At 48.0% G+C, this 26,119-nt stretch overlaps 1 protein-coding gene across 34 annotated transcripts in view; it reads left to right on the plus strand.

The window, feature by feature from the left end:
- The window catches only part of SCRIB (scribble planar cell polarity protein), a 118,084-nt gene that overhangs the window by 53,297 nt on the left and 38,668 nt on the right, over positions 1 to 26,119 (plus strand). For 18 of the 34 annotated variants that reach the window (XM_063327741.1, XM_063327749.1, XM_063327743.1 and 15 more), the window contains 10 exons: positions 1,094 to 1,174; positions 6,996 to 7,253; positions 7,502 to 7,612; positions 11,131 to 11,307; positions 11,736 to 11,852; positions 15,255 to 15,443; positions 16,131 to 16,250; positions 16,501 to 16,557; positions 20,665 to 20,721; positions 21,450 to 21,533. In XM_063327741.1, the coding sequence (XP_063183811.1) occupies positions 1,094 to 1,174; positions 6,996 to 7,253; positions 7,502 to 7,612; positions 11,131 to 11,307; positions 11,736 to 11,852; positions 15,255 to 15,443; positions 16,131 to 16,250; positions 16,501 to 16,557; positions 20,665 to 20,721; positions 21,450 to 21,533 (1,251 nt within the window). The remainder of the gene's footprint in view (positions 1 to 1,093; positions 1,175 to 6,995; positions 7,254 to 7,501; positions 7,613 to 11,130; positions 11,308 to 11,735; positions 11,853 to 15,254; positions 15,444 to 16,130; positions 16,251 to 16,500; positions 16,558 to 20,664; positions 20,722 to 21,449; positions 21,534 to 26,119) is intronic. The other 16 variants (XM_063327746.1, XM_063327777.1, XM_063327760.1 and 13 more) reach the window with 5 other exon arrangements.

Genomic DNA, 26,119 nt, shown 5'->3' on the forward strand with positions numbered 1-26,119 from the left:
TGCAAGAGTGGTCAGGCACTGGCACAGCCTGCCCAGGGAAGTGGTTGAGTCACCATCCCTAGAGGTATTTAAGAAACGTCTAGATGTGGCACTTCAGGGCATGCTCTAGTGACAGGGATTGTAGGGGGCTTTTTTTGGTGTGTGTATGGTTGGACTCGATGATCTCGAAGGTCCTTCCCAACCATGAAGGTTCTGTGATTCTGTCCCTCTACTCTGCTCTGGGGAGAGACCCCACCTGCAGTACAGTGTCCAGTTCCGGAGCCCTCAGCACAGGAAGGACATGGACCTATCGGAGCGAGGCCAGAGGAGGCCATGAAGATGCTCCAAGGGCTGAAGCACCTCTGCTGTGAGGACAGGCTGAGAGAGTTGGGGTTGTTCAGCCTGGAGAAGAGAAGGCTTCAGGGGGACCTTATAATGGCCTTCCAGTCCCTAAAGGGGCCCTATAGGAGAGATGGGGAGGGACTCTTTGTGAGGGAGTGGAACAATAGGCCAAAGGATAATGGTTTTAAACTGAAAGAGCAGAAATTTAGGTGAGATATTGGGAAGAAATTCTTTACCGTGAGGGTGGTGAGCCCCTGGCCCAGGTTGCCCCGAGAAGCTGTGGCTGCCCCATCCCTGGAGGGGTTCAAGGCCAGGTTGGAGGGGGCTCGGAGCAACCTGGGCTGGTGGGAGGTGTCCCTGCCCAGGGCAGGGGGGTTGGAACTGGATGATCTTTAAGGTCTCTTCCAACCCAAACCATTCTATGATTCTATGAGAGCCAGAATCTACTCTTAAGTCAGGGAAGGAGAGAAGTTCAGAAGGAGGAGGGGCTGGGGCTCACAGTCCCTGCCAGTGACATTTAATCTTGCTGCCGTCCTCTTGACATATATTCTGGGCTCTCAGCCACATGAAGGCTTTGCTGCAGCTGGAGGTGGCTCTAGAAGCAGAAGAGGGTTTGTGTGGAGTGAGGAACAAATGGGAAGTGCCAGGGCAGGGGAGGGCGCTGCCAAGGGGAAAGGGCTGAGACCTGCCTGGTGTCCAGGAATGATTCTGGAAAGCCAAGCCGTGGTGAGGGGAAGCACAGGCTGCTCTGACCCTTCTGACTCTGTTTCAGGGGATCTTTATCTCACGGATTGCAGAGGGTGGCGCAGCCCATCGGGACGGGATCCTGCACGTAGGAGATCGGGTCATCTCGGTGAGTGGGGCCGTGCAGGGAAGGGGTCTGATTCAGCTCCCTGCCCATCCTCGTACGGGGCCTGGTTTTCTGTCATCGAAGCTGGATTTTGGGGGTCCTTTTTTCAGCTCCCAAGCCTCTGGGAGAGCATTTAATCTTGGTGGTTCTGCCCCTGCCTGTGACAGGGGGTGGGTGCAGTTAATGCCTCCCCCAAGCGCTGCGTGTGAGCGGCAGTACCAGAGAGATGATGCAGCACCACCCTGGCCTGGTGTCCCTGCAGAGCCTCGCAGGACAGCCTGGGAGGGCATGGCGCCCGGGAGGGAAGACCTTTGGGGCAGGGCTGGCCTTTCCCTGCAGAGAGCAGGGTGGCAGGGCTCGGCGCAGGCTGAAGCAGAGGGAGGCTGCTGAAGGGTGGTATGGAGCTGGGCAGGGCGTACTGCGGCGCTTCCCTCTGCTTTCGTTTGAACCTGCGGCCCCAGTTTCCCTTCCTGTTTGTGCCGGCGGTATGGATCTCACTGCTGCCTCTAACCTCAAGTCTCTCTGCCTAATGTCTCCCTCGCTCCCCCTCCTGCGGGGAGTCTGCTGAGTCTCCTGACCCTCCTCCCAAGCTCGCATGCTGCCTCCGAGTGAAAGCTCCTGCATCCTGGTGCTGGTGGTGGGTTTCTGGTCCAGCTGCTGTGGTAAGAGCACGTGTTACCACAGAGCTGGCGTGAGTAAACACTGATACAGCCTTGTCAGTGCTGGCTTCTGTCTTGCTCTATCCTTAGGCTGGGGGCTGTGTTGTATTTGCTCTGGCACAAAATTTTAGTGGAGCTCTGGCCCAGGTCTGACATTTGTATCTTGGCAGGAGACTTGAACTGGTACAGCATCCCTCCCTCCTTGCTAGTGCTCCCCCCTCCTCCCAAAATCAAGCCCTGACCCTGACTGTTGCCAGATAGCCTAAATTATTTTGGGTTTGCTCATCTTTTGATGCTCCACCGGTACAGAGGCATGACTGACAGGCGTAATTGCAGGCACGCAGCCTGTCACGTGGTGTTCATTAGCTCTACCTGTGGCAAGAAGGAAACACAAGATCTCTGAATGGAGTCGAAAGTCAAACCTGTCTCCACCCCGCCATTAGCAGCTCTATTTATATCTGTGGGCAGCTCCGTAGGAAAAGCAGATCTAATTCTCTAGTAATAGCTTGCAGTGACTTCCGACTGCAGTGTATGGGCTCAGGGCCTACAGAGCTGGGGGCCTTTGTTAGATTTTAATGGGGATGAAGGGCCTTGCTGTCATTAGTCCTCTGACACCTGGCTGCAATGATGAGGGCAGTGTTATTGCATAGGGAGGAAATACATCTGTGCCTGAGAGTGTGGTCCTCTGCTCTCAAGGACGTTACCTGTGCTGAAGTGTGTGCGGTCACAGACGGTTTGGTGCTGAGCGTCAGCTGCAGCTCAAATCTTGTGCTCAGTTATGGTGAAAGCAGGAACAAATTATTATCTTCCAAGAGAATACTTACCTGGTCTGGACTATTCACGTAACTTCTGTGCCTCCCAGCAAGTGTCCGACCGTCCCTTCTCCGGCAGCTGTGCCTCCTGGCAGCAGTTGCCATTCTGCCTTTCCTGCTTGTGGGGTTCGCTAAGTGTGATATCCACACAGTGGTAGGGTTACATCCCGAGGCCTTGCATATCTTCTCGGTGATATTTATCCTCGAGAATATCTGCTTGCTGTAAGAGATGCATGAGCAGCTGTGTGAGTTTCGCTCCATCTCTGGAGAAACCTGGTGCTGGGTTAGAGCCGTGGGGCTGCCGTGGCCCAGTGGCACTGGGCGTCGAGAGGGTGTCTGTTCACTTCAGAGCAGTGGCCGCATAGCATCACTTAAATTCCCTGTTTATCACAACTCTTTTGAAGCAGTGGTTGCCCATTTTTTGTTGGAAAGCTTTTAGGCTGTGATGGTTCCTGGGATGTGCAGTGCAGGATGCCTGCCTCCCTGTGTATCTGCCTGGGGAAGTCAGGAGGGCCCTGGTTAGGAAATGGGTGGGTTCGTAGCTCCAAAGCCATAGTCTCCTAGTCATGCCTCAGTTCTCACTTTGCCAAAAAATTTTTGTTGTCTTAGGAAAAGAAATACAGCACAGCTTCATACTCTTCCCTTGTGCTCTAAATCGTCCTGGAATTCCCTGCAGGGGAAGGTCTGGGATAGCTCCTTTTACGTTCTTAAGGGAGCTTTGAGTACATGGATTGAAGAGCCCAGCCTAGATCTCTTCAAAGTTAACACCCCACAAAACTCCCCAGTGATTGACTACTAACTCTCCAGCTTTCCCCATCTTCTAGTGTGTCTTCAGAGTCATCACAGGCATTTTGGTGGTGGAAGACGTGGGGTGGGGAGCTGCAAGGTGGGGGAACGTTGGAGGGTGGATCTTGGGATGGGTGCCTAGCAGGGAGGGTGCAGGATTTGGAGCAGTGGCTAAGGGCAGCTAGTTTTTTGGGATTGGATGGGGAATAGACTGAAGAAACCTGATTCTGGGGGAGATTTGGGACAGTAGTAGCGCTGGGTGACATATGGGGATCCTAATGAGAGCAGTCTGATCGCGAAGAAATTTGCCAGAATAATATAACTCCCAGCACACAGAAAAATGTGTGGAGCTGGGAAAGGACAGATGACACTCTTTCCCTTACTCTGGGCACTTGGATAGCTGAACTGCCCTTGTTCTCTTGCTGAGCAGAGACATAGCAATAAAGGCCACTGAAAACTAGCCGTCCAAAAGCTGGGAAGGCATCATGATTGCCAGGTAATGGAGAAGTTAATGAGTAAAATGCCATCAAGGGCTGTCTCGGAGAGTTCCTGTGTCCCTGTTCTCTAGTCCGGGGAAATATGGCTGTATATTTTTGGTCTGACCAAGTCTGACCATTATTATCTTCTTGTCAGTGGCAGAAAAATAACCGAGGGGAATGCGTGAAGCCACGAATGCGTGCTATTACAGCAGGTCTGTCTGCGGAGCATGTTGGGCCTTGACCTGGTGATTAGAACCCAAGGGAGAAGTCTCTTCTTTGTTAAAAATCTATTTATGAGGCGGACGGGAGGACCCAAGGGGATCCTCCCTTCCCAGTCCACTGGACACAAGGCCACCACTTTTCCTCGTGCCCATGTCCATCCACCAGGACAGCTCAGTGCAAATTCCAAAGTGAAACACCCTGCAGACATGGCTGCCCCAGATTTACGCAGACAAGAAGGGGGCAGTACCTTTACAGGCGCACACATAAACACAAACAGTCCAGGGCATGAACAACACAGAGAACTTAACCCTGTTCCTGCCCTCTGGCTAATCAGGTGTGGGGTTTGCTAGTGGAACGTGCACGTATACTCCCTCGCTCAGCTCACATAATTCGCGTTTGCAGGTCTCCTCAGTCTCTGGCCCAGGCCTCAAGTTCGTCAAGGCTCTTTGGTCAGACCCTGAGCCTTTTATCCAGTTTCTGGGCCAGCTGTTGGATCTTCACACATTTTGGGTTCCTGCTTGCTGGCTAGTCGAGTTGAATTTTACTGGTAGATCTTGGACGCATACCCAAAACAGAGAGCAAACTCGCACAGTAGATACAAATGGAGTTTGAGTAAAAAAACAGAGCAGACTATGGTGATCAGGTACAGGGCTTGGCCAGACGTGCATACTGACCAGCAGCATGCTTGCATATGATCAGCCTCTTCTGTTCCCCACCCTCTCCATTTTCCCATGCTTGTTCCTCCCCTCTCCTCCTTGGCCACTCCCTTTTCCTACCTGTAATCCTGCTGCTCAGCATCCCATGGTAAGTTTTACACATTCCCACAATCTCCTTTAAAACTCCCTGTAGCAAGTTTGCTCTTTCCCGTGAGAGCTGTTCTGATAACCAACGATAATCTTGATTTCCTCTGCATATTGATTCTTTAATGTTACTGTTTGAATGATTCCTTTAATGATCCATCCATGAGTGCCTTGAGCCTTGTCTCCGTTATCTGCATTTCCTTGAGGTTTGTGCACCTGTGTGTTTAATTTATCATCTTTCCTGCTTATTGCCTTGTCTCCTGTGCTCAACAGCCATTGCCCAGGTCCCTTTACATCCTTCCTCTCCCTGCAAGCACATGCAGGCTGGCAGCGTTCACATCCCTCCCTTCGTCCTCTCTGGTCATGCCAAAGGTGTCCGTCTGGGGACAATCCTCTGAGTAGAGGAGGTGCTGTGGGGCTGAGAGTCTCCCGTTTGTGCCCAGCCCAGCCCAGGGGTATCTTGCCAGTCTCCTTCCACGTCCTAAGGGGAGTGGGATGGGATGGGGCAGGTCAGGTGATGGGGGTGGTGGTGTTTATGGAGGTTCTGGACAAAGCCGTCAGACTGCCTGCACTCGGTTTGTCCAGAAACTGCTTTCTTGGAAGGAGCTAGGGAATAACTATACTACTTCTAGGAATCAGGCAGCGAGGAATCGGGCTACAAAATGCAGTTGCTGTGGCTGTTACAAAGTCACATTATTATTTCATACGCTGATCAGACTTCATCTTAACAGCTGTTACTATTATGTCCCCATTGTTCATTTGGAAAGCTTTTCCAGAACCTAAGGACTAGAAACCTTTTTATTTTCAGCTTCAGCTTTTTTGTGGCAAGTTCCATCCTTTTGGCAGCGTTCTTCTAGCTTAGCTCTCCTCTCGGTATTCTGTCCCTCCTGTATTCATGGAGAACAGTCACATCCTTTCTGGTCCTTTGAGTTTCTAGGCAAGCTGGTTTAAATCTTAATTTTGTAGGAAAGGCCCTCTGTTCCCCTGCCTGTTGTAGCAACTTTTCTCTGCACATCTTGTTAACGTATGTTAGTTAACTTTTTTGTGTGTGAAGGATGAGAATAACATAGTTTTCCACATGGGTTCCCTTCAATGCTTTGTGTGAACAACATTATTGTTTCCCTTTATGTGCTGGAAGTACCCCTTTGTCCAAAGCATTATATCTTCCACTGATACTACAAGATGACTGTAGTTGTAGTCTTGAAATTATTTGGCTTAGCATATTGTATAATGTTTTCTTGCCCAAAATAATTCTAATTTTCCTTTTCTGTCAGACAGTCTCTTACTGTGGACCAGCAGAGTCTCTTTCTCAGTGCTCCCAAGTCTTTTTATACCTGGGGTACACTTTTTATGGCTTAAAACAGGCATCTTCCCCAGACTGCCGTGACCTTGCCCAGCATGGGCGGATAGCAGCCCAGTGGCCGGTGACAGGTCCTGTCGCACATCAGATCATGCTCTGCAGCGCCCGCGTCTGGGCTTTGAGAGTGATTGATAAGGGCAAATGGCCTAGTGCAAAGGCAGCTGTTGCTGTGGCACATTAGTGTGCTGTGGCTTCGCTTCTGGGAATCGCTGTTTTTTCTTCCTCCTATATTGAGATCTTTGGACCCATTCCCTTAATGCAGCCTCTTGGGCTTCTTTTGTCATGACCCGGTAGGAAAGCTGGAATGCAAAGCCAAGGAGTGGCAGGTACTCTCTTGAAAATGGGTAAGCCACAGCATAGTCCGGGCAATAGCTGGATTTGTCGTGCTCCAGGAGGTCCTTGGTCTTTATGGTCCCCTGGAGCATCACTGGTGCTGTTTGGGCTTGGAGGCGTACGGAGAGGGTGGGAGAGGGGCTGGTAAGCTGTCTAGAAAGAGGACTGTGGTCAGAGGGGAATGAGCAGGTGCCTGTGTCCCCTTGCCAGACAGGGAGGAGTAGGGTAAGTTACAAAGTGCTTTGAGGAACAGGCTTTTGGGAAGGGGCAGTGTTCCAGCAGCATGGGGTCCCTCAGGGCGCTTGGCTGAGTGCTTAAAACGGCAGGGTGTACTCGGGTGATGGTCTGACACTGAGTTTGCGGGTTGTTCTAGATCAATGGGGTAGACATGACAGAAGCCAGGCATGATCAGGCAGTAGCGCTGCTTACCGCATCCTCCCCCACCATCGTGCTGCTGGTAGAGAGAGAGGGTGCAGAGCAGCTCGGCGAGGGAGACTCGCCAGGCGTGCCACGGGCACGCATGCACTCCCCACCGCCACCTCCCAGCCATGGGGAGAGCCCGCCGGAGGAGACGCCTTCCCTGCAGAGGAACCATCTGTCTAAAGGCCTGGAGGATCAATATCCCATTGAGGTGAGTCTCTCTGTTGGAACATGGGATACTGCAATCTTGGGTATTTCTCAGTGGGAAAATTGGTAATCTGATGAGGGCTGGCCCACTGTGTTATTGGGGCGCAGAGAAGTAATGGGGAGCTGCCTTGTCCTGTGGTGCTTACCTTGTGTTCGCTCATGGAAAGCATCCCTGACTCCATGTTTTTCAGTGTTTGTGGTCCTTATGTGATATCCTTTATTGCCTTTGACTCTGCTTCTTGTTCCCTCAAGGAAATTCACCTTGTAAAAGCAGGTGGTCCTCTGGGACTCAGCATTGTAGGAGGCAGTGACCATTCAAGCCATCCGTTTGGGATTCATGAACCGGGTGTCTTCATTTCAAAGGTAGAGTCCTGTGTGAGCAGCCTAGCAGTGGACATTCCTGAGCTGTTTAATTATTGGGGTTAAGATGAAGGATTTTGATGCAAGAGTCTTAGAAGTACAGTATAGGTTTTTTAAAAACATGGGGTGGGGGAGGGATGCGTGCATATCTAAAGAGTTAGCTTATACTAGACATACTGCTGCTGTTGTAGAAATCTAAATGGCACGTAAAAGCCTGCAAACCTGTATAATCATGCTGAAATGTTTGGGGAGAGTTAACTTTTGAAAATGCTGAACTTAAGTTAGCTTTTAATGAATCCTGGAAAGATGTAGGCATTTCAGAAAACCAGTCATTACTCTGAAGGCGTTAGTGGGGTGAGTGTGTAACTGCGAGAAAAAAACAAGTGCTCTTCTGCCTTCAGGCCAGCATCCTTCAACTCAGCGTTCTCTTTCCAGTGGTGGCATTAGCTGATGCTGTTTAGAGACAGCACACAAGTGAGCCACTTGGTGCAGCTCATTCCCTTCGCAGTCCCACACATCCATGCTTGTTGGATTATGGATGTTAGAGAGGACATCCCTGCCCAGCCGTTTCTGCATCTGTATGTCTCTTGGCCCTTGGACATGCTGAATCTGTCTCCTCTAACTCCCATGGCTGCAAGTCCCAGAACATCATCACCTGAAGCAGCACTTTTTGATTTGCTCTGAACCAGTGTCCCACTGGTTGTGCTGAGTGCTCCTCCATTCCTGTGTTGCCAGTTTGGTAAGCACAAGTCCTGTATTCAGCTTATTTACCACCTTCAGTGTTGTAAACCCCATTCATTCTCCTTCCTCGGCTTTCTCTCCAAACTCAGGAGTCGTGGCTTTCATTTCTCCTTGCAAGGTGCTTCTCCATCCATACCCTCGTTATTTTAGTTGCCTTTCTCTGGACCTTCTATAACACCACTGTGTCCTTCTCAAGATGTGGCATCAGAGAACCATTCAGGTTGGAAGGCACCTGCAGAGGTGATTTGATGTCATTGATGGCACAAGGTCAGCCGAGGTCAGCTTGCTGAGGGCCTTGTCTAGTCAGGTTCTGAGTATTGCCAAAGATGGAGATCTCACAGCCTCTCTGGGCTTGTCTTCCAGTGTTTAACTACTGTTGTGGTGAACATTTTCTTCCTAATATCTAGTCAGAATCTTCCTTGTTACAACTTGGATCCCTTGCCTCTCTCCTTATACTGCTGTGTACCTTTGAGAAGAGCTGGGCCTCTGTTTTCTCTGTACCGTTGTGTTAGGTAGTTGAAGACAGCAGCAACTGTCTGTTCTCAAGAATGAAAAACCCCAGGTCTCTCTACCTGTCTTTGTACAATGTATTCTCTACGCCCCTGTGTATCTTCTTGGCTCTCTGCTGCCCTCGTTCCACTTTATCAGCATCTCTCTTGTACTCTGATTAGCGGGCAACGATCACTTCCCTCCACTCACTGGTTACGCCCCCGCTGTTGCAAGGGCACGCTGCCAACTTTGCTGTCTTTCACGGTGTACTGGACCCAAGCCTCTGGCAAGCAACAGGCCTCCTGAAACAGCAGGTCTGTTTGAGAGATGTGTGCCTCTGTCCCTTGCAGAAGCGATTTCCAGTAGGTTTCACCTGATGCTTCTTGTTGCTGCTGACATGTGGTTCGTTCTGGGATGGCTCCAGTGCCTCTTTTGTGTAGTTTGCTTCTCCTCATCTGCTACAGACACTATACCTATTTTTCAGATGCATGTCAGTAGAGACAAGGACTCTTCCCTCTGGTGCCAGTGATCCCAAGCTCCCAGCCTTCCCCAGCCTGGGAGCCTCTGCTGTTTGTTTAAGCGTAGCCTCTAGCTGACCCTTCTTCTGTACGACGTGGGATTTGGACTCCTCGCTGCAGGGTTTCTGCAAAGAGCCTGTTGTTCTCCTGTTCATTTTCACTGATGCTAGGCAGTACGCTGGTCTCATCCTGCAGCTTCTTCACCTGCCAGCTCAGCACCTTCCAGTGGTGAGGCCACCACCAGCCTGAGGGAGAGGTCCCAGGCACTCCCTGTTCCCCAAGACCCTGAAAGCTGCATCCTTCCTCTAAAGCACCAGGAATACTCCGGCTGGTGCTGGGGACCTTACCCTGTGGCATATCACCATCATCCTTGCACGGTCCTCGGTGCAGTTTCTCTCCTGTCCTGCCTTTTTGGGAGCAGAGAACTGAACAGTCCTGGAGATGTGGATGATTGTGTCTGTCTTGGTCTCAGTACCCTTCCCGATGATACCCGAAATTTTTTTGGCTTTTTTTTGTCTCTTCCTGCATGTGAAGCCCATGAACATGCGACAATGTCCCTAGGAACTTTCCTGAATTACTGTTTCTTAGTTCAGTGTTGTGTGTGCATGGTTTAAAGTGTTTTTGCATAGACTCATTGTCTGCTGAAGCTCATGCCGTGTCTTTTTGTTCAGTTTTCTTGACCCCTTTTGAAGTTCCCCACCACCAGGGTGGTATTTGGCTGCTCGAAATAGCACGGTATCATCTGCGGACCTGGAGATTTCACTGTTCACTACCTTTTTCAGGTCACAGATGGACATGCTGAATAACCCCAGTCCCGCACCAATCCCTCAGGCACTCCACCAGTGAATCTTTGGTGTCCTGAGCAGCAGCTCTCCAGCCCTGCCCTTTGTTTCCTCTCTTTTAACCAGCTTTCAGGCCATTAAGATGGCCTTTGCTGCTATCTGGTGGACACAGCTTCTCTAATAGCCTTTAGTTTCAGACCTTGTCAAGGGCCGTTTGGAAATCCAGAAATCATGTCTACCAGATTCCTTCCTTCATATGTTCATTGCTTCTCTCAAGGTGCTTCAGCAGGTCAATGAGGCAGGATTTGCTTTTACCAAAGCCAAACTAATTCTTACCCAACAAACCCTGCTTTATCCACGTGCTCACAGATCTTACTCTTTCTTTGTTGACTCTATTGTTTTACCAGGAATAGAAGTTAGGTTTCTCGGTTAGTAGCTCTGTAGCTCTCAAGATCCTCTCTACAGCAATTCTTGAGGACTGGAGTTGTACTGACACTGTCAGTCCTGGTACAGTGGCCACTTGTAATGGTAGATTATGCACTCCTGACAGCAGTCCTGCAGGTTAACATTTGGGTTCCTTCAGAGTTCTTGTGAGAAAACTGTCTTCTGGTTACAGTCACGGGCAAAATAATGGAAAAGCTGACATGGGATTGGTTCAGATAAAAATGATAATATGAGAATATAAGAACATGTCGAATCACGCTTTAAAGCAGATCATCTTCATTCTTTCCAGTGTCCACAGATACGTTACCTCTTGGGGACCTTTGGTTGCAGAGAGAGAAGTCAGAACAGGCCTCAGAGGGTGTTGGAGGATGGCCTAGGGACACAATCAGTTTCTCTCCAAGGACAGATGGAATTTCCTTCTCTAGTTGTAATATTAATCATAGAATCATAGAATCATTTAGGTTGGAAAAGACCCTTGGGATCATCGAGTCCAACCATCAACTCCACTCTACAAAGTTCTCCCTTACACCATAATGATTCTTTGTAGGTCATTCCCCGTGGACTGGCGTCTCGCAGTGGGCTCCGTGTAGGGGACAGGATCCTGGAGGTCAATAGTATTGACCTGCGCCATGCCACCCACCAGGAAGCAGTGAATGCCCTGCTCTCCAACAGCCAGGAGCTGACTATGTTAGTAAGGCGAGATCCGCCACCACCTGGTATGCAGGTAGGTTCTGAGTGCGAAGTGGGGGGAATTGCACTCTTCTTTATAGAAGGATCACTTTTGGAGGAAATTTCCTCTCTAGCTGGAAGTCTGGAACTAGGGCACAACCAAAATTCTGGTTGAAATTTCCTTCTCTTGTGGAAGAATCCTGTCTCTTGTAAGTACGTATTCAGTTGAGGACTGGGGATGCCGTGCTTGTGGTGATATCAGAGAATTACCAGATTTCATGAAGACCAGATCTGAACAGGAGACAGAAATACAGAAAAGGGCAGAGCCTCATCAAAAGGAATAAACTGTGCGAAATGAGTGAAAGGTCTAATTCGTGTCCTTTTCAGGGCATTTAGAAATATGGCCACCTACTAGGAGTGTTCCCTCAACAATTCCAGTCTGAGCTTGACCCAGAAACAAGGATGCTTTTTCTGTGTTTACAGGAAATATGCATTGAAAAGGCTCCAGGAGAAAAGCTGGGCATCAGCATCCGGGGTGGAGCAAAAGGTCATGCTGGAAATCCCTTTGATCCCACCGATGAAGGCATCTTCATTTCTAAGGTACCAGAACACTGACTCTGCAACTTGGCTGCATGCAAGGACTGCTGGGGAAAAGGGTGATCCCCGTAAAGGGTGATCCCCGTGGGGTTTGTTCAGTGGGCTCCTTGCGCTTTTTGCTGGCTACATCAATTCTCCCGGAGTATTCTCCATTCACTGAAGGAGGCGCATCTGTTTCCTTTCATATTTCCTTCTCTACAACAGCTCCAAAATTTCTTCTTTCATTTCCTGTGTTTGCTTTTATTTTGCCTTGGTTTCTTCTCTTGCTTTTTTTTTTCTGTAACATGAACCCATACATCTTTCCTTTTCCCCTTTTCCCCTCTGTTCCTATTGCTTCCCGCAAATGCTTGTGGCCTTCCTGCCCACTCAGACATGCATGCTCTGTCCTCCTTTCATTGAACGCATTATGAATTGCTCACCTTTCCTCCTGTGCCATGCACCGTGTGTGTAATTTTGTTCCTTTTCCTTTATAAATGACTGCTTCTGTGCAAACTTATTTGTCATGTCACTTTTCCCCAAGAAGTAACACATACTTCCTTTTCAACAATATACTGTGTATAAGCGTATGCTCCTCCTGACCCTTACCAAAAACTATTGCCTCTTCTTTCTTGTTAGCAACTGAGCACAGTGACAAGTTGTGTAATTTTTGGTCTTGCTGCTGACCAAAGGGAGACTCTGTACGCTCACATTAGCGTCGCTGGTGCCCTCTTTAGCTGGTACGGTAGGGCAGAAACTGCCTTAGCTGTAGAGGTCTTAATAATCCTCGTGGGATGGTGGACTCTCCGTAATTGCCAGTTAACCCTTTCTGATGATTGGCTGCTTTCAAAGAAAGGGAATACTCAGCATTTGTTATTAAGTGGATATAACTTCGTTATCTGAGCTTTAAAGTTAAAAGAGCAAATTCACTTTATCAACGTAATAGTTGCACGTTCAACTGCAATATTTGTAATAGTAGTAAAAGAAAACCTAACATTATTGTAACATACAATTATTTTTAATGATAAGGTTTGTTTTTATTTCCTTCCAGTGTTACTGCATTTAGGGGTTTGGAAGGCTCACAGTTTAGCCCCATTGCAGGGTTAGTTTCCCCCTTCCCCCTCTTTTCCTTTAATAGTAGTTGTTTTAGCCTGTGGAGACCCAAAGCACTGAACTTTTCTGCTCTCCCTTCAACCGTATTACTTAAGCTTGATCTCTCTTATCTGTCCTAACCAGAGTGTTTTTCCTGCTTCTCTTGTTTTGTCTGTATATTTCCAGTAACTGAGAGACAAAGCAGTGCTTTTTCTTCTTCCTCCTCTTTGGATGTCTGATTACTACTTTCTTTCTCCTTAGTTTTCCTTAATTTGCATTTCCATGAGTCACTTAATTGTCATTTTTTTAAAAAGTTGTAATCTGGTTCTTCCTTTCTAAAACCTTCTTGATGAAGTGTTACAAGTTGAATACCATGAGAAGTATAAATTAGATCTAAAATCTGAAATTTGTGATCTGTCTCAATGGGGATAGCTCAGCGTCCCTCGGTGACATATCAGTAATACAGACGACAGTTGCCATTAAGGACATTTTTCTACATTAACTTCACCTCCTCCCATTATTTCTGGGTGTTCTACTGTCACACTTATGCACTTGCTCTCCCTGGAAAAGAAATTGTGAGTACTCCGTCTTTTTCCATTCAGCTGCATGTCACCATTTTTGTGCATGCACACGCACTCACACACCCCCAAATGTTTTCCCTTACAGCCCTGAAGAAATTATGCGTAGGCATGCATGGCTGCTTTCCCTCCTCCCAAACCTAAAAAAAAAAATAAAATAAAAAAATGCATGCAGCATTTTTTTCTCCTGTTTTTACAGGTACTTTATTAAACATACATCTGTTGTCTTTTCTCCAAACAGCTCTCATAAATCCAGAAAACACCCATGCCTTTGGCTTGTTGTGGGTTTTTTGCCTCTCTGATCCCAGTAATACGTGGTGTGCAGTATTCCTTTCTTTCTTTCCCTCCTCTGATGTTTCCATCCTTCCTTGACAGCCCATCATGCGTGTTCCTGCGTTTCCCCCACCCAGCAACCAACTTGTGTGCCCTTCTGCTCTCTGTGTTCGCCTGTCATGGACCTACAGGCTTTGCTTGAGATCCCTGACAGTGACCTACCCTTTCTGCGCAGCCCTTTGTAGCGCTGGTCGTGGTTCTCTTTGTAAAGCTTTGTAAAGTCGTGTTGGTTCTTGGGCTTTGGGACTGGGCCTTTGAATCGAAGCCGTTTGTCTGTCTCCGGTGTTCCAGTGAGGTCTGCCTGTGTTCCAGACATACCGGGGTCTCCACTTGGTCTGGCCTGACTGCGTGTACATCCCATTTTGTTACAGGCTTTTTGGTTTCCCATTAGAAAAAGTAATGCCCGTTTGGTGATTCTGTTCCTTTTCCGAAGGCACTTTAAGTTGTATCCTGTATTTCTGTCTGGTTCCCGACAGTAGCTTGGCCTGTCGCCATTTTTCAATTTTTTTCTCACTTCCCCAGCTTGCAAATTTCTCCTCAGCCTCAAGTTTGCATGTGTTTGGGGTGGGTTTTTGGGATTTCCCCTTTCCCAAATTTCCCCTTTTCCTTCTCTTCTCTTTCACTTTGTATGCACAGCAAGTCCTGCAGTCTCTTTTCCCTGTTCCAAAGGGGAAAAAAATGAATAAACATCCTTGCCTTTACTGCCTCTGGTGGCAAAGCATGCCCTTCCATTCTCTCCTCAAACAAAGGTAGATGCTTGCGCTCCTTAAGACAAACCCTGGCTTCCGTGTGCCTTACCGATATGCTGCATGCGGCCGCTTGCCCTGCTCACAGCTTGTCTGTGTGAGACGAGTGTAAGTTCTTGTGACCTGCTGAAGAAAGAAAATAGGAGTTACATGTTATTTCTCTGAAAGAGGGGATGGAAAATGACAGACATGCGTTAATTTGTTACGCCTGTCTCTACCACAAAGACAGTGGAAGTCTATATGCCTTATTTATCTCTATCCACAAAAATTATCCCTATGCTTGCATTTTCTGTGTCTCTCCCAACAAAATTTATTACACTTTCCTTTCTGGGAAGATAATCATAGATGCAAGAGCTTGCTTTCTCACCTGCTTCATTGACAAAACAAAAGCAGTTTCTTTCCTTGGGACAACACATTTCAAATACGGATTCTTTTTATCTCCCATAAGACATACCTTCCACACCCGTTTCCTCTACCAAACTGTACACGTTCTTCCTTTCCTACCCTCTCTGTAAGTATATACGCGTACTTCCAGATGCTTTCCCTGACATGTAGCCGCAGCCTTTTCTCCCTGTTTACTTTGTATGTTGTCCTCTCGCATTCCTTCCTCCTGATGGTCCCATGCTCCTTAATCTTCTCTTGCCCCCGAGGTGATATCTTGATACCCCCGTTTGTTATAGGTGAGCTCCTCTGGGGCTGCGGCCCGGGATGGCCGTCTGAAGGTGGGAATGCGGATCTTGGAGGTGAACCACCAGAGTTTGCTGGGAATGACGCACACGGAAGCAGTGCAGATACTCCGCAGTGTGGGCGACGCGCTCCTTGTGCTGGTGTGCGATGGCTTCGACCCCAAGGCTGCAGCTGCCATTGAGGTGAGAACTGAAGTGCAGGGTGCCCTTGTAGTGACCAGCACCACAAGGATCCCACCTCTGTCTTCGTAGAAGATTGATGGATTTTTCTGACCGTTTGCTGTAGATTTTTTTTTCCAGGTCCCAGATTTCAAAGTCTGGTCTCCTGCTGTATGAACAGGTGGTTGCCAGTTCATAGAAGCAATGGTCTCTAAAAACTGTCTCTCTTCTGCTGATAACAGAGCTGTTTCACAGTATCACTGCACTGGTTAGTAATGTAGTTTTCGAGCTAATTTTCACCAGGCTAATTATGCCTATTTTTCTCTTGTGCCAATGTTATATTTAAAGTAAATTGTCTGTCTGTTTATTGGTGTTCACCTTTTCCTGCAGAGAAACACTTAACCCGTAGCAATCCTGTGCTGTCATTTTTCAAGGCTTAGCAAGTAAGCTTTTTTATTCTCCACTGGAATGTGTGCCCAGTCGCTGGTCACCTTATCCTCTTTCTGTAGCTGTTTCAATGTAAATTCATCTTTCTTTAGACCTCAAGTTCCTTGAGTAATCGACAGCTGAAATAAGGTTTCAGGTTGTCAAAGAGTTCTGACTTGCCTGGGATCATCTTGGTACTCTGGATCTGGGAGCCCAGGACATGGAATTTTTTTGTATGGCACCCTGTGGGCTTCCACCATGTTTTATTGCCCTTTTGTTTTGTAGATGTCCCCAGGAATTATTGCAAACCCTTTTGCTGCTGGTATCGGGCGCAAGAATAGCCTGGAAAGTATCTCTTCTATTGATCGGGATTTAAGCCCTGAGGAACTGGAGATCCTACAGAAGGTGGGTATTCTGGCTACAACTGGGAGAATGTTATGGAGTGGAAAAAGTTTCTGAAAATCTCTGGTCTCCCATGGTGCATGGAATCTGCAACATATAATGGGTCGTGGACTTCCTTTTTATGGGGTCGGCAGGTCCAGCACCTTCATCAGGAATGCACTAGGACAGGACTCTGAAATCTTCATGAGGTTAGCGGTGCTCCGAGTGGGCAGAGAGCATTGGGTGAAGCGGCTCTAACTTTGGTCTCTCCTAGGAGATGGAAATGGTGAGAGAAGCAACTCAGTGGGAGAGAGAAGAAATGGAGAAAGTGGTGAGAGATTTTTCATGTAGCAGAATCTGTTCTTGGCAGCGGTTCTGCCGAGCCTGTGAGCCCTAAGGAAGGTGGCACAGATTGTCTCTACCCCGTCGTTAATGCCTTGGGGGGCTTTGGGCCTTCTCTTCATAGTGCACTGCTCGGTTAACTCTAGCTGCTTTTTGGCTTTGCCATACCTTCCTGTGTACCTCTTTGGCGGTACTCTTCTGTTATTTACAGAGCTCGTCTTTGTTACCTGATGGTACTTTCTGGCCAAGCTGCATCTTTGAGAAAAATGGCCTGTTAGCTTGGAAGTCCCACATTTAATCACTTCTCCCTACACAGCACTCCACAACCTGACAGAGCTTTTATGAGCAAAAATGAGAATGCACAGCTCAAAGTTGCCCTGAACTGAAGAAGTGGCACTGTTAATCAATCACAAGTTTGTGCTCCTCAGTTTACATGATCATTTTTATGATTCATTATGAGATTTTTATATTTCTGCCTACTGTTTCAGCCTTTCACAGGAACAGATTAGCAGAGTCAAGCCCCTCGAGGGCTTGGGTTTTCTAGTTATTCCTTTTAAAACTGTAATTTATTCAGTCAGATTCTTTTGGAATATGAGGGAAAATGGAATTCCTCAGTCTTGTCAGTAAGGAATCTGCTCTGGCAGATACGTATATGTACATTTTGCAGGTGTTTCTTCAGGTTTCCAATTTAGATACACCTGATGTTTCTCTACATTCTTTCTGTAATTGTAATCACTTTTTTACATCTGCTGCCTGACAACTGTGTAGTTATGTTGGCAGTCCTGGATGGAGGTGATCTTTATAATTTAGTTAACACTTGAGATTTTACTTGTTTTGGAAAAAAGGGTCAAGGTTTTGAATAGTCAGTGGCACAGACCGTAGGAGGACAGAGCAAGGAACATGAAAATGGCTGTATGGCCTTGCTGTCAGCGATGCAATGGACTACGCAGGGTACGATTTTACAAAAGGCTGGAGCAGAGGGACAAAAGGGGTGCAGTGTGTTGCAGAGTCCCTTTGGAAGCTTTACTTTGCTGGCCTACAGCTTAGACTGATGTCAGCACGTACAGGAATAAGCCAAGGGATTTCTGTCCTAAGTATCTGCAAGGTGTTCTGATGGTGTTTGCGATCTGTACTTAGGTGGGAATGCTTCCAGTGGAATGGCCTTGTAGAATAATCTGCAACCTGATCTAGTTGAAGATGTCCCTGCTCATTATGGGGGGGTTGGACTGTATGGCCTTTAAAGGTCCTTCAATTCAAACCATTCTATGAATAATTTGGGTAGGAAGGGACCTCAGTTCAGCTCGGAGCAGAGCCAATTTAGATCAGATTTAGGTTTTTCCTATAAAATAAATTGTTCCTTTCCTAGGAAGGAACTGAGGGTGGTTTGGTGTAGTTTCAGAAAACCTGATTTTGCAGAGTTACTGTTACAGCAAAGGGTATTCCTACCAGTTTTGTTTTGGTAGCATATGGATTTGAATGCTCTAGGAGACTTCAGGTACTTTAACTCATTACAGTATTTCTAACACCTCTGCATAAACCAAGAGCAAGTCTGGCCCCAAACCCATGCTGCTCTGTCTGAGCAGATTACATTAGTTCAGTCTTGGGTAGATAAAGGCTTTTCCAAAATTTGTGCTGAGATTACTTAAAAATACCTCAGAGACTTTGTCAAAAAACAGAAAAATTTTTATGTTTGGTGATGTAACCTTGGCCATATCTCATTTTAAAAAGTGCTGATGGCATTATGATAGCTTTTAATGGAAAATTTGAACTTGAAATGTAATTAAAATGGTTAATTTAAAAGAAAAAAACTTAGCAATAACTAGTCACTCAGCCATCAGCAATATTTCAAAACAATGGTGGGCATCTTGTAACAAATATTATTTCTGGAGGCTGAACAATACACAGTAATCGTGGTTCATCTTTCTTGGATGTTTTACTTTTGATAGATTTTAAAGCAATATTCTGAGGTTGCAGTAACGTGTATGTAAGGACTTCTAAGGTCCACATTCCCATATACTGCCTTTTCTCTCACTATAGTCTGGCTTAGTATAATTACAGTGCTGTCTGTCCCAGCCTCTGAAGAGCGGAGAAGCATACGCCTGTAGCCTAGTGATCAGCAGAGACCAGGACTCCCCTCCAGAATTGCCTCTGCCTTTAAAAGATGTCGTATTTTTTGGTGCCCCTTCCATTAGTGTACTAGGAGGAGGTAGCAATGGATGCTCCAGGCTCCTCTGACATCTCGGGATCCATGGCCTGAGACCTAACAGCAAAGACGCGTTTTTCTATTGTTGCCTTTTAGCGTGACCTTGAAACTGGGATTCTGTGTCTAATACCGGTTTTGATAACTAAATTTATACCAGTGATGGAGCCAGCACTGTGTGGTAGTCATTGTAATGCTGTAGGAAGTTCCTACCTCAGTGCCAGATCCTGACTAATACTATTTGTGTCACCATTTTTGGACCTGTCCTCTAATACTTCAGTGTTTCATGTTCAGTTTTGCACAAGAGTGATAGAGATCAAACGAGTGATAGAGATCTCCTTACAATAAGGTTGTGAACTGAAGAAATGGGAAGGATTTTGGCTTTGCTATACTCACCGTTAGCCCTGTAGAGGTTTTCAAGTACCACTGCTGCACTCACTGCACACAGCTCTCCAGTTCAGTTCTTTGGTAATTCAGTTTCTGGTAGCAATAGTAGTAACTCCGGATCTCCATGGACTGATTCATGGTGCATTTCACTGTCCCAACTCTGTAGCTGCAGTTATTTTTCTAGTCTTAATCCAGAGCTTCCTCGGGCTCTCCAGATGTTGTCAGAGATGAACTTTGAACATTCCAGAGCTCCATCTGGGCTGGCTGGCGCAATTTCTCTCTTCAGCTTAAGACCTCAGAGAAGGATCACATACTGTCAGCTTGAACACTCCCCTTGCAGCTAACACTTGTCCAAAATAAGCATAACCAGATTCAGAATAGACTTTAGCTTAAACATTCCTAAATATCCCTTTGGATCGTGTGATCTTCCAGAGCATTAGTGTCTTCTCATGTTGCTCATTATTGTCTGGAGATGGGGGGTGTGATGTGGGACACTGATTACTTGCTAGTGGTAATGCACAGAAGCTTTTGAAGAGAATGGCCCAGGTGCTTATCAGAATTTTCAGTTAGCTCCCTCTCTGTTTCTCAGATGCCTTCCACCTCCCATCCCTCCAGCCCTGGGACTTCGGCACCATCTGGTTGCTGCTGTTTGGGAGGAGCGGTCGGGAGGGTGGCGATGCGCAGTAGAATGGAAGAATGATGCTGCTTTTGTCCACGGCCCTCGCCCTGCAGCATAGGTGCTGGGCAAAAAGTCACAAAAGTATAAATGAACAGAAATCATTCTTTAAGACAAGTAACATATTATTACCTTCCTCTTGCAGCTCGGGAGCAAGCCCGTAGCTGGGGCGTGTGAGATGAGTCACTGGTCACTCTTGTAATATTCCTGTGCTGCACTTGAATGACTGAGAGCTGACCAGGGGACTTTAAGCCCTGCGTCATGCTTATACGGTTTCTGTCTCTATATATAGTCTTTTGACTGTGATGCTATTAACAAGCATGTGATTTTTTTAGGTCTTTTTCCTTAGTGACAACTAGGCCTGTGCTCTGTAGATTTGTTTTTCCATTCCCTTCCAGCCTTTCCCGTCTGTGCTCTGTCAAGATGTCTCTTGTTGCAATAAGCGATCTTCTCCTTTCCCTTGGTGATGGCGTAGCTTGTGCTTGGGGTGGGGAGGGGGGCTTTAGCTGCCATTTCTTTTCCCCAGGACTGACCCTGCTGAGGATCTTAGAGACATCTGCTCTCTTCCCCTCCCTGGGGACGCCCTGACTTGTGTTGTTCGGGGTGTCTGTTCCCCTCCGTTTTGCTGGCGATAACTGAGCTCGTGCAGAATTCCAGCTCCTCTTTCCCCACGTACGTGCTGGGTTTCTGCACTCACTCTCCTGGCGCCAGTGCTGTCTGTGCTCCTCTGTCCCCCCTCTGGAGTCACTGCCCAGCATGGTGCTGACCTCTTTCCCTCTCTCTTTGCCTGTGCTGCTTGGATGCTGCTCTGACTCTGTCCTGTCTCATGGAAGGAGTGGATGCGTAGGGAGCGGGAGGCAGCCACACAGCAGCTTGAGGAGGAGGCAGAGGTGAGGAGCATGGTGGGAGGGCTGGAGAGCTGCAGAAAAGGGCCACAACTGGACTTGAAGACTGGGGAAATGTCTAAAAATGCTCATTCCCCATAACTTCTGTTCTCCACTCTGCCCCACCACCAAAGACTTGACTTCTGGGTGTAAGAGAAGGTATCAGAAATTAAGAAATCTGTAATGTGTTTGAGGAAGGAATGGTGAAAAACAATGGCTAGAATTAGAAAGGCAGACAAATGAAAATGGGAAGTGAAATCAAACAAAATTATACAATGAGTGTGAGTTAAGAAAAGATACTGTAGAGGAATTGTAGATTTGCGCTCTCAAATGTCTCCAAATCCAGCCTGGAAGCCTTTCTGGGTGCTATTTGGAGAAAACTGGTATGTATGTCACGTTCTCCGCTCCCCCTACGCGGGAGCGGATGTGTGCCCATGGGGGCAGGAGGAGTGGTGGGGGTCAGTGCACCAGTGGGTGACCAAGGGCCCAGAGTGACCCGGTCTCTGGTATTTCTCAAGCCTGGCCTCTGTCATGGGCCCCCTTGGTTCTGTTTGGAACAATTCCAGCTTCATTTCCAGGCAATGGGAACTTTCTGCAGAGTTTGGAGATAAGGCCTTGGTTATTTCTAGGGGTGGTTTCCTTTTAATTGCTCTGTCTGGTTGATTTAGTTGACTTGTGGCCTGATCTCTTCCTGGTGTTTGTGTTTTTTTGCTCCCCCCCTTGCCCCTCTCCAGAATGCCACCAGCGAACCTTTGAGACTGGACTATCGGACCCTGGCTGCTTTGCCCAGCAGTGGCTTACAGAGAGTCAATCGCACTGTAAGTGAGGGGCTGTCGAGATGTGGGGAAGCCGTGGTTGTTCCGTTACCCCTCTCCTTGCGCCCTGATGGTGAGGGATGGTGGTACTCTCTGCAGAGGAAAACTGGGAAGCGGAGCTGTGGTAGACTTCTACACTGTCTGGAACAGGAGGTAGCCACAAAAGAAAGACTAGGATAAGAAAGTGAGGGGAGCAGAGAGACGGGTTGCTTTCCACTTTGTAAAGGGAGGTGGCCCTGTGTAATTGCCGAGATGCAGAAGGAAGTGTCTCGAACAAGGCAGAAAGGACAGCCCAGCAGGAGAGAAGGGTGGATGGGAATGGGAGTGTGCAGGGGATTTACCATGGAAGGAGACAACTACTGAAAGCTGCAGAGGAGGGAAGGGAGGATTCTTCCCAACACAGAAGGTGACAATGTTGTGCGCAGCTTAGCTGTAAATTCATTGTGGGATGGTGTTCAGGAAGGAGGGGGGGATGCAGGGTGCTGACACCAGAAGTATTAAAGTCAAGATCCATCTAGGACTGCAAAAGTCAAAGTGGCAGTGATTGCATATCGCGACTTAGCCCTGACACAGCCTTGGACCTGCATTTCTGCCCATGACCTGCATTTCAGTCCCTAATGTGGGATATGTGGCACCTCAGCCAGTAGAAAATCCAGAATTCACAAACTTCACAGGTTACAAAGTCATCCGTCTCTCCTGTGTTGTGTAAAACCTCACCTCACCTCTCCATCTTTGGCTCCCTCGGTCTTGATTTATCTTCCCTGCATCATCCCTGTTGCACTGGCTTCCTGCCTGCTCCTTCACAGACATCCTCAGTCTTCACCTCCGTTCCTTTCCTCCTCTTGTAACGAGACCACCTTCGCTGTCACCATCAGATTCTGCACTCCCGTTCCATCATTTCAGGATCCTTTTACCTTTACTGTCTCCATCTCATTCCATCCGGATGGGTCTCCTCACCTACTCATCCCTCCTCTCGTTGACTTCAGGCCCTCTTGCTTTTCTCCTCTCACACGGATTAGAGCCCTGCTTCGTCTCCAGCTTTGTCTCCCTTTGTTCCTCCCCATAATCCCCAGCTCTTGCGTTTTCTCTCTTGGCTGTTCACACAGAAAAGTATTATCAGGAAAAGGTTTAACGTATTTTTAGCATCTCTTAGTGTAACTTAGTATCTGGAAACAAGGGGAGAGCCAGCCCCACGCAAGCAGCTGCCTCTTTGCTGGACAGCCCTTGTGTCATCCAGAGAGAGCAGCATTTGGGAGCTTGTGCCTCAGCAGCCCGTGTCAGCCCAGGAACGCTTGGCACTGGAATGTGGGGCCGAACACGCTGGAATGCCGGGGTGTATGGGCGGCATCTATAAATGTCCCATTTCAGGGGAAGGGCCGGTTGGTGCCCAGGTTTGTCTTTTTCCAGCTGTCATTTGCCCAACCCTGTCTTTGTTCTGTTTGAAGACACATGTCTGCCTAGATGGTGAGTACGGGGAGGTACGGTTCTGGTGTTCCTTCGGGGGCTGCACCTCGCCGGTGTGGTGACTGCCTGGAAGAGCCACACATGGATCAGGCCAGCCACCAGAAAAGCATGCGGTTCAATTAACAGGTTGTCTATCTCCAGGCAGTCTCACTGGGTTAGGATGACTGTTTCCCGGTTCCTGTAGTATTTTTTCCTTTCTTTCTGTCTCTAGGCCAACTTTCTCACCGCACAAATTCTCCTCCAAACGGTGTCTGCATATCTTCTCTTCCCCTATAGTTCCCTGCAGGGGTGTTGCAGGGCCTGCCGTTCCTCACACTGTTGAACAGGAGGAGGTGCAGACCTCTGTCGCAACTGCTGTGAATTGCGGCTGGAATTTGTCATGATAATTCCCCGAGAATCTCCCCCAAAGAAGGGGGCAGATGTCTGTCCATCTTGGATTAATCTGTATTGCTGTGTATTGGTCCTTTTGTGAGCAAGATTTAACAAAGGCTTACTTTTCAAGCCTGTTTTATTTGTATACTTTTAAAACCCCAACTGAAAAATTGCAGTTGAAAGCTGTATGAGAATGCTTGTCTCGGTGATGCCCTGCGGCTGTGCCGGCGTCTCAGTAACTGGCATCTGCAGCGTACCCTGTGCACTACAGCGTCTGGATGCTGCCATCGCAGTAATAAAAGAGCCATTATAGTCCCTGTCTTCTGCAGAGTACAGGCTTGGAAACCGTACCTGTGAATTACTGCATCTAGACACAGCAAACCATTTACAAACTAGTTTTGCTTTCTGGACTCTAAGAAACAGACAAGACTTTACATCTCTCAGTAGCGTCTCACCGTGGTTAGTTAATTAACAGTCTGTACTTTCTAGTCTGAAGCTATTTCTCTTCAATTTCTAGCCATTGATTCGTTCTCTGTACTTGTTCATTAGTTTTCAGATCAGATTTGTTTCAGTCTCTGGAGCAAAGTGACGGATCGGAACTGCAAATGCATTTCTTCTGTGTCTGCCTTGGAGGGTGCGGGGTAGAACACGATGGTCCCGTCTGCTGGGCTGGGCAGTGACAGAGGCAAGGCTGGGAAAAGCACATTGCATTGCCAAAGTCTTTGCTTACCCAAAATAGAAGTTGTTGCTTGTCTGATAAAAATAGCCCACTCTGAGGCAGAGGCAGCGAGGCATCCTGCACTGGAATATGCCGCTGCAGCAGAAGCGCTGGAGATTAAAGCGAGGGGTAGACGAAGCTTGGTTCCAGTCACGTCCATGAACAAAACAGGCATTGAGGCTCCCCGTGGACTGTCAGACTTCATGCAGTCTTAGTGAGGTGCCCATCTCCACAGTGCCCCCAAAATGTTGTTTTTCCCAAAGCAGGCCTTGGTGGTGGTGGGATTCACCTGGAAGCCGGGCTGGTCAGGGTCTGTGCTCCTCTGCTTGGCGAGGGAAACAGCGGCGCCGTCAGAGGGGCCTGGCCGAAGGACCAACAGACCGGCTTTGCGGTGGTGGATTGCTGGCCGGGTTTTCGTTACAGCATCCCCACTGAGCAAATAATGTGCCTGAAAGTACTTTTTGCCTGGCATAGCTTTACATGCACTACAGCTCTTGCTAGTGTACTTTATTGCACTCTGGGAAAAGAAGGTTGGAATTTGGGGGCTTCTTGGTAGGGTTTTTTGTCAGTGAAAAGTCACATAGCTACAATAGCAAAATTTCTAAGGGTAGCACAGGCCTCGCTGTCTGCAGAAATATGATACGAGCCAGGGCTCTGCCAACCACTGCTTTAGGTTGGGTTGGGGTTGGGGGGTTAGGGGAGGGCCTCAGGAATTCCTGAGCCTCTCAGCTGCCATTGTAGTCACCAGCCCACCCAGCCCTTCAGAGCTATTTTTGTGAATGCTGCCATGACACAGGAGTTGGAGAATGTGCTCTGAGCAGAAGAGGTCTTTCTGCTCCCTGGCAGGCACTTGGATAGAAGGAGATTTGATCATTGCTCTCCGATTATCTCTGCTTCCCTAAAAGAAGGCTTTGGCTGGGGTAACAAACTCTCTTTTATAGTATTACAAGAGGAAAGGTCAGTGCTTCATCTTGGTTGGGTGCAAGTTGAGCCTAGGCAGAACTGGAGCTCTGTTTCAGTCCTGCCTTCGCTAAGAGCACTCAAAGGGATCTGTGCTCTGTTAGCCCTTATTTAGCTGTCTGTTAATTATTGGTGTGTATTTTGATGAAGTGGGGCCATAAAGGCATGTTTGCCTGTGCAGGTGTGATGGAACAGCATGGGGTAGATGATATGGTGGTGACTGTGTAACTGTATGGAAGGGCGTTGGAGCGAGGTGACAGATGTTATTCTGTGTGACAGTGCTGGAGCTGCTTGGAAGTGTGCTGGGCTGGGACAGTCGATGTAGGGCCATGTGGTGGTGGAGTGGAGTTGAGGAGAAGAGGAGGCTGAGGGGAGACCTTATCACCCTCTACAACTACCTGAAAGGAGGTTGTAGAGAGATGGGGACTGACCTCTTCTCCCTGGTGACAAGTGATAGGACGAGGGGAAACGGGTTCGAGTTACGTCAGGGGAGGTTTAGATTAGATATTAGGAGACATTTTTTCACTGAAAGGGTTATTAAACATTGGAATAGGCTGCCCAGGGAGGTGGTGGATTCACCATCCCTGGAGGTGTTTAAAAAAAGGGTAGATGGGGCACTTAGGGACATGGTTTAGAAGTGGCTCTTGTCAGGGTAGGCTAAAGGTTGGACTCGATGATCTTAAAGGTCCCTTCCAACCTCAGCAATTCTATGATTCTATGATTAGGATGCGCTGCAGCGAGGTGGGAGAGGACGTGTGCTGGTGCGGGTTTTGGCAGTCGGTTTTGCCGGAGAGCAGCAGCATTCCTGGCGAGCTGCTGGAGTGCAGGCTGGAATGCGGACGAGATGGAAGAGTGCGGGGAGCGTGCTCGTGCTGTCAGCTACTGGGTGTCTGTATTGCAAGGTCCTTTCTTGGAAGTAGCATTTGGGATCATCACAAGACTGGTGATGGAGGAGGAGAGAGGGAAGGGGTGGTCATGTGGGCATTAGTACTCGAATTCTTCTCTCCCCTGTCCTTCAGCATCAGCTCTGTATTTTCTCCCTCTTCTCCTTTACTCTGTTCTCCTTGTCTCTTTC

This window comes from Chroicocephalus ridibundus, chromosome 2, assembly GCF_963924245.1.
Source record: "Chroicocephalus ridibundus chromosome 2, bChrRid1.1, whole genome shotgun sequence".
Lineage (NCBI taxonomy): Eukaryota > Metazoa > Chordata > Aves > Charadriiformes > Laridae > Chroicocephalus > Chroicocephalus ridibundus.